At 38.0% G+C, this 17,620-nt stretch overlaps 2 protein-coding genes across 3 annotated transcripts in view; one reads left to right on the forward strand and one right to left on the reverse strand.

Annotated features, from left to right (window-relative positions):
* The window catches only part of LOC105443131 (beta-1,4-galactosyltransferase 7-like), a 7,835-nt gene extending 6,097 nt beyond the window's left edge, over positions 1–1,738 (reverse strand). Inside the window, exon 1 of the mRNA XM_030986440.1 lies at positions 1,368–1,738. Within this exon, the coding sequence (XP_030842300.1) occupies positions 1,368–1,738 (371 nt within the window). The remainder of the gene's footprint in view (positions 1–1,367) is intronic.
* Positions 1,739–6,055: 4,317 nt separating this feature from the next.
* On the forward strand, positions 6,056–14,576 carry LOC105443126 (phospholysine phosphohistidine inorganic pyrophosphate phosphatase). 2 transcript variants are annotated; one of them, XM_011675954.2, is made up of 8 exons: positions 6,056–6,118; positions 6,539–6,699; positions 7,843–8,030; positions 9,717–9,873; positions 10,720–10,783; positions 11,201–11,293; positions 12,470–12,561; positions 14,272–14,576. In XM_011675954.2, exons 2-8 carry the CDS (start codon positions 6,575–6,577, stop codon positions 14,366–14,368), a joined length of 816 nt encoding a protein of 271 aa, XP_011674256.1. In that variant the 5' UTR covers positions 6,056–6,118; positions 6,539–6,574; the 3' UTR covers positions 14,369–14,576. The 2 variants fall into 2 exon arrangements, with proteins under 2 accessions (XP_011674256.1, XP_030841317.1); XM_030985457.1 differs by having other exon boundaries at positions 6,077–6,118; positions 6,564–6,699.
* Positions 14,577–17,620: the final 3,044 nt, after the last annotated feature.

Raw genomic sequence — 17,620 nt, forward strand, 5'->3', positions numbered from 1 at the left:
TTATCTATTGGGACCAAATAGATAATACGCACGTGTCATGCATGTGTGCGTAGTCCCATAAACATCTTTCTGTGAACAGTGCTTGTAACTTTACGAAGACTGGGCCAAATTTCTTAACATTTTGATGATTCCAGAACCTTGCAGTACACACCAATACTTATATGCTAGATGATCAACCTTTTCTGATCGATTCCACAACGTTTCTTTCACAATGCAATCTCATGACCTGAACTGGTCTTTATCTTTAATTATGCCAGGGAGAGGGGGGGGGGGGGGAGCAGGAAATATATTTCATTAGGATAGTTTGTTTACATAAAACACGAGGAGAGTTTCTAACATTATATTTGAGTAACACTACCAAAATCATCAACTTGAGATTCTATCAATCGTCTCGATTTGCTTCAATTTGCACTTTTTCTTTGGGTTTCTGCTTTCATCTCGAAAGCTTGCTATTTATGTTGGATTATCAGTCCTCGACAAGGAATGTGTTGCACAGAAATTGAACCGATCAAGGAAGGTTTTATTACTTGTATATCAACTGTAAGGAGAGCCAGAAGGGCATTAGCCCTGTGTGAAAGTATATGAGGTAACACGCTCTGACTCTCAACAGATGATATTTTTTCTAATATTATTCAGGGACATTTCAGGAAATCAATCTAAACACCTTTAAAAGGGCAATCCAACCCTTGTAATGAGTAGATTTGTACGAAAGCTGAAAAATAAAAGAAAACAATGGGAAAAGTTTGAAATGAATCAGACCAATAGTAAGGAAGTTATGAATGTTTGAAATATGATATCACTAAGTCTTTGCAAATCTCAAATTGGTAGTTTGGATAGTGGATTGTGACGTCGGACGTGAATAACTCTCCCATTTGCTGTGTACAAAAATATCACTAATTTCTGTTTTTTCTCGTAAGTTCCATCTCCCTTGGGGCACTACTTGAAAGATATTATAGATACCATATTATTATAGGTCCTCTAAAAAGAATAGACCCTCCTGAGCCATGAATTTTTGAAAAATTTAAAGTTTAGTCGTTTTATATGTTGGAACAGATGGGAAAGTAGTCCGGCACTTCATCACATTGACATTCAGCCAATTTGAAGTGCCCATTCATATGGTGATTACAACTTTCAAAAATGTATAACTTTCTTATATTTAGTCAGATTTAATTGAAACTTTCATCAGTTTGCTTCTCTGATTTTTCTGCTCTCTTTCGAGTACCTAGTCGTCTATTTGGGTAGGATTTCCCTTTAAGTATTCTCTCTCGCTGTTGAACCAGCATTTCCAAAGTAATATCTGAATGACATGCAAGATTTCAAAGATCAGCGTTCTGTCGGCAGGTCAAAATTGGAGGAACCAAACTTACCTGAAGTTATCCATCTGATTTACGATGTAGATATGATGCCGAACTTTCTGCATATTGAAAAATTTGTGCATGAATGGAACAAACTCCATGAGTTCTTCAAAACGTTCCCTGAATGGCACGATAACGGCCAATTTATGAGGTCCCCATGATAGATTATCTTCTTCGACGTCATCGTCGCTTTGTTTCCTGCGTTGCTTGAGTTGCTCTTCTTGGACACCGATCTGTTGCTTCAAGCCCTGGATCTTAAGGGCCATCTGGTCGATCTCATAGCAGTCACAGTGTTTCCGCATCAATAGGTTGACGGCAAGCAAGATTAATATCACTACGAGGAATAGGACGAGCCTGGTGAGGGATAGACGTCTGAAAGCCATGGATGCCGCACATTACCTGCATTTACAAAGACACAGATTGGTCAAGAGATTACTGCTTTCATAAAATACAACATACAAGGAACATCACTTAGTCTACCAAATTAAACGTTTTGCTTTATCAGACTAGAATCTACCATTATCTTTCGAACAATGAAAAAGAATGAAAATCTCTCATTCTTTTTCTTTGAAGCAGTCCTCTCTTTTTATTTTTTCAGACAATGTGCTGGTATAGATTCTAAATTGTTGTCGATTAGATTAAGAGCCTTTCTGTCTTGTATGCCTACATGTCAGAGGGGGCGATTTCTTTTGACCGGGGGGGGGGGGGGGGGGGGGGGGTGGGGAATTTTCTACAATATTTACTTGTACATTTTTAAGGATATTTTGCGAGGGAGCGTAGTTCACCGAGCGAGAAGATTTTTGCAGTCTTATTAGTTTAAACGCTGCACTCTTGGGCCCTACAGCGCCTAAAAGTGTGTTATAGTCTTAAGTCAGTATTTGCTATACTTTTTTTTTTTGGGGGGGGGGGCACTTTTTCAAATTTTCTGGGATCCCCTCTTTAAATAATTGAGAGGGAAACCCCTGGGATCGCTGCCCCTGCTACATGTAGATGTGTAATGATTGGCGTAAATGAGGTTGAATTGAATTATATGTCACAGTGTAGTTGTCAAACTCTAATAAGTCATCATCGTCATCATCATCATCATCATCATCAGGTTCAAATGGAAGGCACTCGTTTTTCTGAACAAAATTTCAAAATAAATGCACAATTCCAGATTCACAATTATTGTATTATTATGAAGATTCATTATTACATAAGTGAAATAGGATGATTCATTATTCCGAAAACTAGAAATAGTATTCATAATTTCGGAAATCAAGTAGAATTGATATTCCAAAGGTTCATAATTCTGAACTATTTTATTTTCAGAATAATTATGAAGGTGCAAAGAGCAACAAAGTTAATTCCAGAGATCCAACATCTATCCTATCTGATTCTGATTCTGTTCTGATCCTGGTCCTGATCCTCAAGAGGGATATAAAGATGACCAATAAGAACGTTATCGTTCGAGAGAGAGTGTTTATTGCTTCTAGAACATTTTAGAATTGAGTCCCATCACATTGCAGTTGTGGGGAGGGACTATGATTATATTATATTACCCCCCCCCCTGTCTATTGTAGGCTTCAGCATCAGCATCAGTGTACGGAAGTGTGAGATTATATTACCCCCCTGTCTATCAAGACAGACTTAAAAACCTCAGAATGTATTCACTGCAATACAGAAGGATAAGAGGCGACAAGATCGAGTTCTGCAAGCTGATGAACGGCCTCGTAAACTCCGATCCCGCAGCCTTCTTCACATCTGCACCTCATGAAGCTACAAGGGGACACCACCAGAAGCTGTATAAGCAAAGGAGCAACACAGCCCTAAGAGGAAACAGCTTCAGTCAGAGAGTAGTAGAATTCTGGAATAGTCTTCCTACATCTGTCATCTCTGCATCATCACTCACTTCTTCCAAGATTAGATTGGACAAGCACTGGTCCTCTCAACATCAAATGCTTCCATAAAAATTAAATATGTGCATCCACCCGCCATGCGAGCAAAAAATAGTTCAGGTTTAATAGAACGAAGCACCACTCGATGAAACGACCGGAAGTTTCAACAGGATCATCATCACCTCACACTTCCGTACACTGATGCTGATGCTGAAGCCTACAAAGAAAATTCACGCTTTCGAAATCAGGGGGGTGTTTCACAAAGATCCCAAGTCAAACTTAACTCTAAGTTGGACTTAAATATTATGGAGAGCCATTTGTAGCCTTAAAATAAAATATGTTCAAAGCGAAAATTCAAGTATTTTAGACTTTTTATAAATTCCAGATCAAGAACATGAAATCTCCTTGATAATAGAATATTATGATTGATTTAAATCAACATTTTATACCTCTTTAAAAAACTTTTACAAAATATTTTCAAAGATGCTAACAGCTTTCCATAATTTTTAAGTCCAACTTAGAGATAAGTTCAACTTAGGATCTTTGTGAAACACCCCCTGGTGTTGGAGGAGGATGCCGAGGATATCCTGGAATTGGAAGGCTCATGAATCAAATAATGTTGTCAAGAACCAGATTGGAGCAAAGGTCACCCTATGCCAGAAGATAGAGAAGAACAAGTTGCAGTGTTTTTGACACATTTCTAAGAGAGAAGGTGACAACCTGGAGAAGATCATCACCCAACGTCATGTTGAGGGTCAACTAAAACGTGGTAGGCTAAAAGTTTGATGGGCTGACGGAATAGAAGAGATTACTGGCATCAACGTCATCTGCACAGCATATCACTTTGCCCAGAATTGAGGGTACAGAATACGGTCACAAAGTCACATACATGTACAAATGTAGGACTATGACGACGATAAGGCTTTATTTAAGGGTGTAATCTGTTTTATTTTCAGATAAAAGAACTTTGGAATTATGAACATAAGAGCACAAATCTTCAGAATAACAAACCTCTCGAATTATCAGGCTTTTGGGTTAAATAAAAGATAATATACCCCGCTAAACAATTTTTGTTATAACTTTAAATAGTCTTTAGCCTATACCACAGCCTAGACCCCTACCTATGCCTAAAAAAAACAGGCAAATCATGAATGTGTAGCGGCTCTTACATTCGCCCTACTTTTATCGTACATTCATGTCTCCAGTATTTTTCCATCACGCTACTTATTTATATGCATTATTTGGACCACGTGTATTTATACTTCCAATCGAGCACCGTGCTTCCGCGCACCCTTTATCCGCTTATTTTCAACGCCACAAGGTTTTTCTTCACTCCCGCTTCCAACTTGGTCGAGTCAAGACGTCTCCATGATTTCCTCTCCTGGTTTTATTCTTCTGTGCTTTTCGTCGCTTCTACGGCACATCTACATTTTCCCTGCCGTGTTCATCGGGCTGCAGTCTCCCAGTGTAACGTTATAGTCAGCACCGACATGGCGTCTGACTCTCCGCTGGGAGCTTCCAGTTTCTTCGTTCCGGTAGCTCTTTCCACTCTCGAGCTCAGACAATTTACCGCAGCTCATCTAAACATTTCTTCATCAAAGTCCTGGTCATTCATCGAGCGACTCGCTGCTCTTCTTAACTACCGGCTTTGCATGTCTACCTTTCTACTCTTCGCCTACGACAGCGAACAACCCACTGCACTGTTCCGACTTCGAGCGCCACTGTTCTTCTCTTCTCTTCTCGCCTGAGAGCTTCTTCATCATTTTTATCACGAGCGTCAGCGTCGAGATCCTTCACGGTTCTTCAGCCACGAATAAGAAGCTGCATCTCTGCCTTCAAGCCTCCGCATATTCATCGCGTGAGCCCCTTCCTTCGTTCTTCACATCTCTTCTTTTCATTGGACTTTCGACGTCATTTCATATATGTCGTAAGCTCTATTCATTCATTATGTACATCGCATTTATTCATGTTCATTCTCATCTTTGATCATTATGTAATCTCTGTGCAATATTCACATTTACCATTTATGCATTTTCATTCCGATTCTTCGGCTTGTGCTTGGCTACACTTTGCAAGTGTACGGCCAGCCTCATCAGTACTCAATAAATTAATGAAAAGGGAATACTTTCTTTCATGTATTTTATTGTCAGTGCAACCTTGTTTCCTCGTAGCTAAAATAAAAATAAGAACTTATGTTGTGTGACGAGTGAACACGCTTTCAAATATCCATTCACTATTCCCCACACACCCATATCTCTAAAAATGCATCATGGAGGACTCTCTAGAAAAAAATCTAGAGTCTAGACTAGATCTATGCTTTGCTGGAGTGTAAAGTGGAGTGCCTAGACCCTAGGCTAGGCTAGGGCCAGGGCCAGGGCCAGGGCCAGCTGTAATGAGTGACTAATTAATGGAAGTTTGAGCTGATCCTGAAAAATTTGTTTGCCCCTTATCCTTTCTAAAATTATTGACACTAATGACAGGAAACACGTCTTAAGTACAGGCCCATATGTTGAATTTTATGTGGTTTCAGTACTTCAGAATTCACAAAAAAGGTAAAATTGAAAGGTTTTTGACATTGTTACACGTTAACGTTGTGATAAGGAAATCATTATTCAAAAATTTCATAATTTCATAGCGATTTGCACAGTTTACTATAGACTCTACTCTTCTTTGCGTTATAATTTGCCCGAAGTGACACGTGTAACAACTAACCAAGCTGCACCCGTCGCCCAAGCTCCGGGGGCCGGTCGGCGGTCGCTGCATGCTAGCTCAGCCAGTACCTGGGCGGCCGGCGGTGCCCCATGCTAGCCCCGCCGACATAGGCGTAGACCTACTGTAGTAGCGGCAATCGGCAGCGTCCATCTCTCAAATAGCAACTAATTTAAGGTAGGCCTAGGAAAGGGTACAAGGAATCAGTTAAAATTGAATTAAAATGAAAAAACTTACATTTGTCGTTTATAGGAATGGATCATTCAACCTCGAAATGTACCTGAGTGATGTGAAAATGTGAAATATACAGGTGAAAGGTGTCACGGTCCTCGACTGACTTGTTGGCTGTAGCCTAAACAGCTAGTCTCAGTACAAGCAATTAAGTGAAACCTGGAGTGACTGCACACTTGCTTGTTGAGCACATTCAAGCAATATTGCGCTTTAGCTGATGACTATAGACTATTATAACCTAAACAAAAACTTATCAAATTTAAGAACATAAGAACGTCTATACAAAAAAAAAAATGTTGAAAATTTAAAGAAGATCATGCAATGATATCGGATGACTTGATTTGAATGTATTTTGAATTGATCCAGGTCCCTTGTCGCAGTTGCATTAGAGATCTTGGCAAGATGGCTTCTGGAAACTGGTATGATTCTGCCATAGAGGGTGTGCTTCTGGACATTACTGGTGTGCTGTACAATAGCACGGACGAAGGGGGTGTTCCGATACCTGGCTCAATTGAAGCGGTCAAAAGGTAATAATACTATAGCAAAGAATGTTGAAAAGGAACTTTGCACCATCAAAAAAGAAAATTTTGAGTTGAGGTGCTCTGACATTTGCTGCGACAACAATTGCTCTAGGCTTTATAAAGATAGGGCGCAGTTGGATTTGTGCTAGGACGATTTCCTAGGCTTTGAATTTTTAAAGCCTGGCTTTATAAACTATAGGAGTGCAGTTAGTTTTACCTTTACCCTTTACCGCAAATACTGGAAGAATGCTGAGACAGCAGTCGAGGTTCCAGGTCTATCTTCTTGGTCTATCTTCTTTTACTCATACTCTTTAATAATAATTCTCATTATATGCAAGGGAGGCAGAGGGGCAAGAGGTTGCATCTTGACTGGACAATGTACCATGTACAATGTCCCAGGAGCAAAGAAATTGAAAAAATCAGTTCGAGTATTGAGAGATATGACACTGTTCCTTCCAGCAACGATCAAGCCTGGTTTTGAAGGCGTCTATGGTGGGAGCCTGAACTACTACTTCAGGCAGAGAGTTCCAGTCGTCAATCACTCTGTGACTAAATGCTAGGTCGAGACTCTACTAGATAACAATTGCTGTATATGTAGCCCAAAGCCAGGAAAACAAATGTTATAACTCTCTGGAATGCATGCATCTTGGGACATAATTGTCGCAGTGTGATAATTTGATATATACATCAAAGTGTTGTGTCACATAATTTTTTGCAATGTTCCCTGTGTCATTTTCATATTAAGACTACGACTGTTCCTTTAATTTCACAATTCATCCATTAAATGTCAAGGAGATACTATAGGCAACCCTTTCCTTAACCGTAAAACCAAGCTCGACACCAACATGTAATTTGTTCAGACCATATTATAATATAGAACTGCAGGGTTCCAAATATAATAATGCTATAGTGACCACCTGTCTACAAAGACCTCATTTCTTGTTTCCCTTGAAAATGGTTTCTCATTGAAACATGCACTGAAGGAACCTGTCTACAATTCACAAAGACCACCTGTCTACAGAGACCACTTTTTTTTTGTTTCCCTTGGGCGGTCGCTAAAGAGAGGTTTTACTGTATATAGAAACTAAAATCTGTAAGCCCTAGTGTAAACTGACTGTGAAACTCTTTCTCATGATTCCTCACTGCCAGATTAAAGGCATCTGGTGTCCGGGTCAGGTTCTGCACCAACGAGACCCAGTGTACTCGCCAGCAGCTGGTGGACAAGCTCCAGAGGTTGGGATTTGAGCTGTCGGTCCCGGAAGTCTTTGCTCCTGCACCCGCTGCCTGTCAGTTGCTCAAAGCCAGAGGCTTGACGCCCCACTTACTAGTCTATCCAGGTGAGAAAGACCTGGGGGGTGTTTCACAAAACTTGTCACCAGTGACAAATGACAGTTTTTGTTATAAGCTACTAAAATCCTTGCTTCTGATTGGTTATCAGCAGATTTGTCACTGGTTTTTATGATTTGTCATTGAAAAAAGGCTTTGTGAAATAGGTCCCTGGTCACCTGTCAAAATATTTTATACTAATTTTCAAAGCAATAGACTCAACTACATCTTATCTTTCCAGGTACTAGAGAATTTTCTACCAAGTATAGTCTAGGTATACCATTGGTTCTATGGCTCAAAGCCAATAGTTTCTATTTTTTTCAGAATTTCTAAGGCCATGGATCCAGTAGCTGCTTCACCTTGTGTTTCTCAGATGGAACGTAATCCTAGCTCCTACTAAACTCTAATCTAAACTCTGATGAGGAAAAAATTGATAATTCTAACAAAAAATGAAAATGTCACATGGGTCTCCTAATCCTAATCCAGATAAGGGGTAGGACCGATTGGGTTTGGGACATGGCCTAGGGAGACACCTGTCGCTGTTCTTCCGTCTTACTTGATACTTAATGGAGTAATCCCTTTAGTAGCTCACTCAGGAAGCTATAGGCTACTGGGATGGTAGGTGAGGCAAGTAGCTGCAAGGAGGGCTATGCAATCCAGAATTACAGAAGGTTTGCCAGGGTCCAAGAGAAACTCGCGATCATAACCCAGAGATTGGATTTGGGACATGGCCTAGGGAGACACCTGTCGCTGTTCTTCTGTCTTACTTGATACTTAATGGAGTAATCCCTTTAGTAGCTCACTCAGGAAGCTATAGGCTACTGGGATGGTAGGTGAGGCAAGTAGCTGCAAGGAGGGCCATGAAAGTCCAGAATTACAGAAGGTTAGCCGGAGTCCAAGAGAAACTCGCAATCATAACCCAGAGATAGGATCAATTGGATACAGGAACGTAAAGTCAACATTTTATCATCATCTCCCTGTTGTTCTTTCGAAATGTCTTCAGAACTCCAAGGTCCAAAAGAAACTCCTAATTCTTACCCAGATTAAGGGTAGGAACAAGTGGATGAAGGACTCTAAAGATACCCTCATCATTACTCTTCTGACATTTTGGCAGAATCCATAAGAAGCTCCTAAATCTTAACCCAGATATATGTCAGTAGGCCTATAGGCCCAAGCTGATGCAGTCCTGAGCATAAAGACACCGCATCTCTCTGTTGTTCTTTTGAATAATAATGATAATAAATAAAACATTACTTATAAAGCGCTTACCACCGAAGTCTCTAAGCGCTATAACACACAAAATAGACTGATAAACAATTACATATTAAACAAAACTAAAAAAGTGCAAATAAATCTACAAATTACAATACATATGGAATACACAAAGTGAACAAAGTTAATTAATCATCAAACACAATTTTGAATAAATGTGTCTTAAGACTAGTTTTGAATAGGTTAACAGTTCCAATATGTTCCAAAGTTCAGCAGAAGCTTTGCAAAAAGAGCGATTACCATAAGAAAGAGTTGACACAGACGTAGATACGAGGTTTAATTGTGAAGATGACCGTAAATTGCGTGAAGGTTTTTGTATTCCTGGATTAATTCTTGCAGATAAATTGGTGCCAATTCATGAATGCATTTATAAGTTAAAACTAAGATTTTGTACATAAAATATAGATTTTGAATGTCTTCCACAGGTGTTTTGCCTGAGTTTGAAGCCTTTGATCTCGGTGCCAAGCCAACCTGTGTGGTTGTAGGTGATGCTGCAGATATCTTCAACTACGAGACGATGAACAACACCTTCAGGAAACTCCTAGAGATGGATCCACCTGTACTTATATCCATGGGTGTGGGGTAAGCTTTTAGATAGCTTACAGAGAACAACTAATTAACATATTGTTGCTCATTGCTTTGATGACATTGTCATTTGTTATAGAGTGTATAGTTGCCAGAAGCTTATCTTAGTACTATGTCCCTTTTTCAGGCCCAAAAAAATGAAAAGGTTAAATTCCAACAGCATTTGAAAGACGGTACTAATTTAGAACTGCCCTAAAAAAAAGGGGGCTTGAAAATCTTTTTAAGTGGGAAAATAAAGACTATCAGTTGTCAAATCGACTTAGGAGCTATAGAGCTATCAAGTAATAGTCTGATTTTCAGACCATTGTACCGAATGGTTGTACGTTTTATGCTGCGCAAAGATTCAATCAGTTTAATTTTGGCCATCACAAGAAGTGGGTTATTGATGTAGACAAATGCTTATGCACCCTTTACAGCTCCTTTTATGTATGTTATTACCAAAGATGAAAAAAGCCAGTTAGTCACTCGATAGTGTCTGACAGTGAAGTCTAGCAAGTAAACGGGTTTCCTTGCATAATTTGAATATTAGGACACTGCTAATGTTTGAATTTCACAGATAGGACATACATGACATATAATTCCTGCAAAGTTCTACAGAATTTGATGTTGGCTGCAAAAGGGACATAGTATCTTTAAAGGTTGTGTATATTTGTAATTGCAGAATGCAAACATATATATTTTCTTTGAAAATGATCTCCATGAATTATCTGTCCAGCCATTCACAAAAGTTATTCATTTTAATTATTTCTTTTCTGTCATATTGTAACTCATATTTTATGACCCATGCTGGCATTCACTATTCATGTTCATGTTTAGAATGTTTTTGTTTTGTTTGTGTATCAGGAAGTATTATCGTCATGGAGGAGAGCTAATGTTAGATGTTGGTCCTTTCACTAAAGCATTGGAGGTAAGATGATCCACACACAAAAAATCCAAAAATGTTATATCCACCCTGATATCAGTTTTAATATAGATGAAAGAATAAAATGGGGAGAATAGATCAGTGAAGATATGTTACAATGTATTTTGGGTATTACCTTCATAATGACATCAAATTTCTTTGATGTTTGTTCATATATTCATATTCATATTTATTTCATTTACAACAGAAAGGTAAAAAACAATATTACTTTTTTTTTCCATACATATTTCATTTTTTCTGGAAACTATACAAATACACTTTGCACATAATTAAATTATTACAAGAAACTCTTAATTTCTGACTGGGGGGGGGGGGGGTCTACTAAAAAGTGTTGATAGTGTAGTGATCACGTGATGAATTTGTATTGATTTCTATTTTACTAAACCCTTTTCTTGCTAACAGTACGCTGTGAGGTGCGAGGCTATTGTAGTCGGGAAGCCAGATAGGAATTTCTTTCTTGGAGCTCTTCAAGACATGGGGGTGCAGCCACAAAATGTGAGTACATTATATATTGTCTTTCAACTTATACAGTGCGACCCAGAAAAAACAAAACCGAGAATTATCAATGTTTTATCATAACTTAATCACAATTTTGATTACTGAATGACACATATTTGTAAAGCGTAGATCCTCTTCTTTCATTTGATGCAACTCATATGATGCATATTTCATGCATGAGTGATTAAAATGGAATTGAAGAGAGGGAACCAAAAAGTCATTTGTCGGGCGGTATCTGAATTTCAAAGAGAAAATCACATTTATAGAAAAATCTATTTTTTGCCCTTTCATATGATACCTCAATCAGGAAAGATGAGCAAGGAATAGCAAAGTTCTGTTTATCGGTATTTTAAGTGATGCTTGCATTTCCATAATTTGATTTTAAAGTTTGTTTTCACTGGCCTCCTGCCGTAGCAACAAGCAGAATTGACAAAAGACTTAACTCCGTTGCATTGAAAATAAGCCATGCATGAAGTCTTTCGTCTATGGCTGATCGTATTTCAGGGTTGAATTCAAGATTCTGTAAAAGAAAGTGGGGCACAATCCAAAGGAACTCTAGCAATTGAATCAAAACCATCTGTTTGTGTACGCAAGAATTCAAGATTTGGTTAGGAATGCCAGATTGGATTTGTTTCTTGAGGGGGGGGGGGCTGGGCTTTGTTGTGCCTCAAGTAAGCCCGTCAGTGGTATACTTCTAGATGCACTGTCAGATAGATGCTGTCTTGGTGCTATATCCATAGAAGTTAGCAATCATGCCATCCAATTACACTCTTTATCTAGCTATTCATTCAGTTCTACCTACCTAGAGGTATTTAAGTGTGATAATTCATTCTAAAGGATTTTAGTCATGAAAAGACTCAAGTATTTTAAAATGTTTTTTGCCCCAAACTTTTGGAATAACCTGCCTATAAGTAGCACTAGATATTTCAGAGGTATTTATTTTAGTGATAATTCATTAAAAATCATTTTAGAAATGAAAGGTCATTAAAGGCAGTTCCTTTACAAGAACTCTAGATTAATTGTAAATAGTGAAAACATAGTGAGGCAGATCTGTTTTTCTCATTACCTAGCTTGCATGGATATGTACAGTGTTGTGTGAAAATTATTTCGCTGGGTTTTTTTTAAACAGGAAATAATGGCTTATAATTTGTTCTTGTTTGTGTTGTTTGACAGGCCATTATGGTAGGAGATGACATAGTGAATGATGTGGGAGGTGCACAGAAGTGCGGCCTGAAGGGCCTTCAAGTTAGAACAGGAAAATTCAGGTGAGTTTATTTACAATGAATTACAATGCTCAAGTTTATCTGTCACTGCTTCGTTAAATTCGTAACCACTGGTGTGCCACTAGATTATTGAGCAGTTATTATGTAGAGGTGTCGTGGTTGAGTGGATATGTCACCGGACTGTGGTTTAAGTCCCGCCTCGGCACTAATGTCCTTTGGCAAGACCGATTGATCTACATTTGCCACTCTCTGCTCAGGTGTTAAATGGGTACCCGGTAGGATGAATACTCCCCAGGGAATGGAGAATGTGCATACATTATGTGCAGGTAAGCCTGAAGCCGATGACCAGGGATATAATATATCTGTAAAGTGCTTAGAGAGGGCCTGTGGTCCTGAAAAGCGCTATACAGAACACACTGTTATTATTATCATACACTAAATTTTAAGATTAATTTATCAACTTTACGTTTTATGTCCCTATCACATTGATAAATTGAATATCTCTTCCATAGGAGCTAACAACACAAAACAGAAGAAATATCACCACTTCAATTTTCTTGTACATGTAATACTTTATGCTTTTTTTTCACAAAACAATCAAGTAAAGAAAAGCAACTAGTTTTGTCCAAAATGAACCCTTACAAAGCTGCAGGCACAGTATTACAAGAAAAATCAAAAGGATATATATCTCTTGTTTTATAAAGTACACAAAGGACTAAAGCAATTAATGCAGGATGAAAGTATGCAATGACATACTTTATACCACCCCTTGTAGTACCCTTGTCAGTATGAATTTCCAGTGATTCTTTTTCTGTGTGAAGTCCACCCCGCTTGAAATTAGCATGGACAAACTGTCGGGTATATCCATTATAGTAGCATCAAGGGTGTTATACACTGGCAAAGAGACATCTTGACTAATGGGAGGCACGGTGGCTCATTGGTTTAGAGCAGTGGTCTTGTAAACAGGAGGTCCCGGGTTCGAAACCAAGTCGATGCGCTCATACGTGCCCTTTGGTAAGGATTTAATCCTCATAATCAAGTCCCTCAGAGAGGACTTAAAGCTGCACTGCACTACTCATAGCTACTTACGCCCTCTATATAGCAAACAATGCCTAATCGGTGACCATTGGTCCCCCATGATCCCCTTTTTCTAATTGAGAGCTTATTTGATGAGATAACCACCTGTCAGTGACCATGCAGGGAGGTCTGATCTCTCCTGGCCGTCCTCTGGTTGCTTACTTACAAGCATATGCATGCTTTCTTAGCAGTCAGGTAAAACAAACAAACAAACATTGACCAATGATTTTTCCTAAGAATCCTTCTGATTGGGATGTCGTGGACGAGTGGATATGTCACCGGACTGTGGATCACAAGGTCCGCGGTTCAAGTCCCACTGCGACACTAATGTCCTTTGGCAAGACATTGATCTACATTTGCCACTCTTCACCCTGGTGTTAAATGGGTACCCGGTAGGATTCAAAAGCTAATGTGGTTAGATGAGCAAGTGTGCGCTTGTAAAAATGACGCCTGGCTGGAATGCTCCCCAGGGAGTGGAGAATGTGCATACATTGTGTGCGGGTAAGCCTGAATCCGATGACGGGGGTAATAATATGATTGCAGGGCCCTCGGGGAGAACAGTATAAATACTAATGAGGCTACCCTGGGTAAACAAGACATATTATTATTTGTTATTATTATTACTATTATTATTATTATTATTATTTTTTCCTCCTGATTTTCTCTGGGTTTCAGACCTTCAGATGAGCACCATCCTGAAGTTAGACCAGATGGCTTTGTGGAAAACCTTGCCCATGCTGTAGACCTCTTACTCCAACACCGGAAGAAATGAGCTGTGGACCCAATAACACTTCCATCTAGTCTGCAGTCACAGGTCTTTACTTGATAATAACGCAAGGTCTGAACCATCTTGGGTTGTAGACTAATGGTCAGTAAATGGTATGCAGGTACTGACACAATTTCGACTCTTGTTTTATATATTTCTAAAAATGAAGGAAATAAAAGGTAAATCTATCTGAACAGTGTGATAATACGACTGAGAGAAACTTTATAAAGATGTGCATTTTTTTGTTCTTAGTGTTTTTTGAAGATTTAAATTTCTAAACATAACATGAGAACTTTTTGAAAGATTAGTCTCCAAAACCTGCTTACAGTATGGAGAACAGGGCCCATATCCATGAAACCTGACTAAGCCTAGTTGCCAACTAACTAAGCACTATAAACTATATAAATAGTTGACAATTAGCTTTACAGTAAAGTTTTATGAACATGGGCCCAGTACTCTATGCACTTTGGGTTCGCCCTGCTTCTGCAAAAGAAATGACGTCGGAGAAAGGTAGTCTTGGGGGTGTTTCACAAAGACCCTAAGTTGAACTTATCTCTAAGTTGAACTTAAAAATTATGGAAACCCGTTAGCATCTATGAATATATTTTGTAAAGGTTATTTTAAAAGGCATAAAATGTTGATTCAAATCATTCATATTTTCTCTCATCAAGGAGGTTTCATGTTCTTGATGTAGAATTTATATAAGTCTAAAATACGGTACTTGAATTTTTGCTTTTGAATATATTTAATTAAAGACTACAAATGACTCTCCATAATATTTAAGTTCAACTTAGAGTTCGACTTGGGATCTTTGTGAAACACGCCCCTGGTAAGATGGGTGAAAATAGGGAAAGTGTAATTGTCAAGCAATTTAAGACAACTGATTAAATCACAGTATAATTAGCTATATATTTAGAATATTGCAATGAAATCAAAAGCTATTAATGTCCAGTTGTGACTTAAGTGTTTCTTTATTTTATTTTCATGTTAGCTTCCATTATGAGAGGCCTCTTGCCCATACATGTATCAATGTCGCCTTATTGTGACGTTCATTTGTATCATTTGATCCAAAATGCTCTGAATTTAATTTGATTTTATTTTATTTTATTTTCTTCTGCATTCATGTAAGTACACAGTTTTTCGATAAAAATAATAATATAAAGTACAATAAGTATTTTCTGACAACGAATCGTAAATAAGCAAATATATATATATATATATTTATATTCCACACACTAAGAATCTTGCTCTACGTTTGGTCAAAAGTAAATCACGTGATAAAAGATAGTTCGCCCATCATTGCTGGGAGAATCGAAATTTTGTTACACTGGGTAGATAGGCTACTATCTACACAATGCAATGCACTTTCACTGAAGATAGAAGTCCTATCTACACAGTGCAATGCACTTTACTTGTATACGCTGCGTATTGCTCCCCTCTTTAAGCGCTTTTAGTGTTAGTACGCGAACTTTGGTCACGTGCGAATTTTTGGTCACACCACCATACTGCATGCACTGTACGTATCGTACACTGTTTGCTAGCTGTTAATTGATGACTTGTTGCTCTAAAATGACGGAAGAAGTGAAATGTTTCAGATGTGGAATATAAAGCAAATAATCACCTTTTGGTTTCAAGCGATGGCAAACTATTACTTCCTCGGCGATCTGAATGTATACGCTATCTTTCCTCAGCTTTGCTTTGGGAAGATAGCTACATCCAGATCGCCTCGGAAGTGATAGTTTGTCCCATCACCTTCACCAACGGTAGTTATTTGCTTAATATAACAATTGTTATTTTCAAAAACAATATGATAAACTGTCATAAATACTTAATTTCCTAAAACATTATGAAATTATTTGCAGAAGAAGGAATGTCATTGTAAGCAGGTTGCTTGATAATACGACAGCCCCAGACAAAACTCATGAAATAGATTAACACATTTATTAAGCAGAACGGTAATTGAAAATACAAATTTTGATGATGGCGATATTGACAATGCGGATGAGGATGATGATGATGATGATGATGATGATGATGATGATGATGATGACGACGATGATGATAATTAAACAATGTACATGAGTAGTACTGTGCAAAAAATCACTGGAAAAATCTGAATATATTTATCTTTTAGTACAGTGTGCCTTCCATGAATATGACTGACTTATCGAAAAATAATAACTGAAGTCTCTTATTTGGCAATGCAGTATGAAATTCCTTGTTTAAAGTGGCATTTTTTTTTTTATTTTACCTAATTATCATTCATACTGTTTCATTTGATACACCTTTTGTAATCTACAACAGATTAGAAAATACATATAATCGTCACCAATTTGATGAGGAAAAGCTGATTCATTTAGACCTTTAGAAAACTCTTAACTGTTATGGGTTAAAGGGAAATCCAACCTTGATAGCAAACTTGTCTAGAATAAAGCAGAAAAATCAGAGAAGCATACTGATGAAAGTTTGAATGAAATCTGACAAAAAATTAGATAGTTACGAATTTTTGAAAGTTGCAATTACTATAGGTATTGGCTCTTCAAATTGGCTGATTTGATAATGTCTATGTGATCTAGTGGCGCTCAACTTTCCCATTTGCTCCAAGACACAAAAAGACTAAAATGTCAACTTTTCATAAATGTATGACTCAGGATGGTCTGTTCTTTTTAGAGGACCTGTAATAATGTACTCTCCATGACATATTTTGAGTACGGTAGTGCCCCGAGGGTGAGGGCACTTGGGTGAAAAACAGAAATAAGTGATATTTTTCTACACAACAAATGGGAGAGTAATCCATCACTACGTCACAATCCACTGACAAAATTGCCAATTTGAGATTCGCACAGCTGTAATGATCTCATATTTTAAACACTCATAGCTTTCTTAATATTGGTCCGATTTATTTCAAACTTTTGCCATTCTTTTTTTCTGATTTTTATGCTTTCATTCAAATGGTCTTATTAGAAGGGTTGGATTGCCCTTTAAGTAAAGAGTTGATCTTAATCCAGATATGTGTTTGATTCACGTTTCATGATATCCTTTGTATCAGAGAAATAATTTCTAATGTCACTTCAAAGATCTCTTATAGCATACTTATTCCACAGTAGTTTTTATGTGATATAGCTCATTTTATATTTTGTATTTTGCTTTCTTTCCCAATAAAATGCTATGGTATCTTATATTTTGGGGCCCTATATATGTGATTTCTATTTTTAAAATACTTGTAGATTGCTCAGCAATTTTCATTTTTTGTGCAAG

The sequence above is a fragment of the Strongylocentrotus purpuratus genome, unplaced genomic scaffold, assembly GCF_000002235.5.
Source record: "Strongylocentrotus purpuratus isolate Spur 01 unplaced genomic scaffold, Spur_5.0 spur5_scaffold_15, whole genome shotgun sequence".
NCBI lineage: Eukaryota > Metazoa > Echinodermata > Echinoidea > Camarodonta > Strongylocentrotidae > Strongylocentrotus > Strongylocentrotus purpuratus.

Bases quoted from the DNA above. Each gene is read 5' to 3' on its own strand.
- LOC105443126 (XM_011675954.2), top strand. From the start codon at position 6,575: ATGGCTTCTGGAAACTGGTATGATTCTGCCATAGAGGGTGTGCTTCTG. The intron at 6,700-7,842 runs GTAATAATACTA...CCTCACTGCCAG, and splicing joins TCAATTGAAGCGGTCAAAAG to ATTAAAGGCATCTGGTGTCC. The intron at 10,784-11,200 runs GTAAGATGATCC...TCTTGCTAACAG, and splicing joins CTTTCACTAAAGCATTGGAG to TACGCTGTGAGGTGCGAGGC.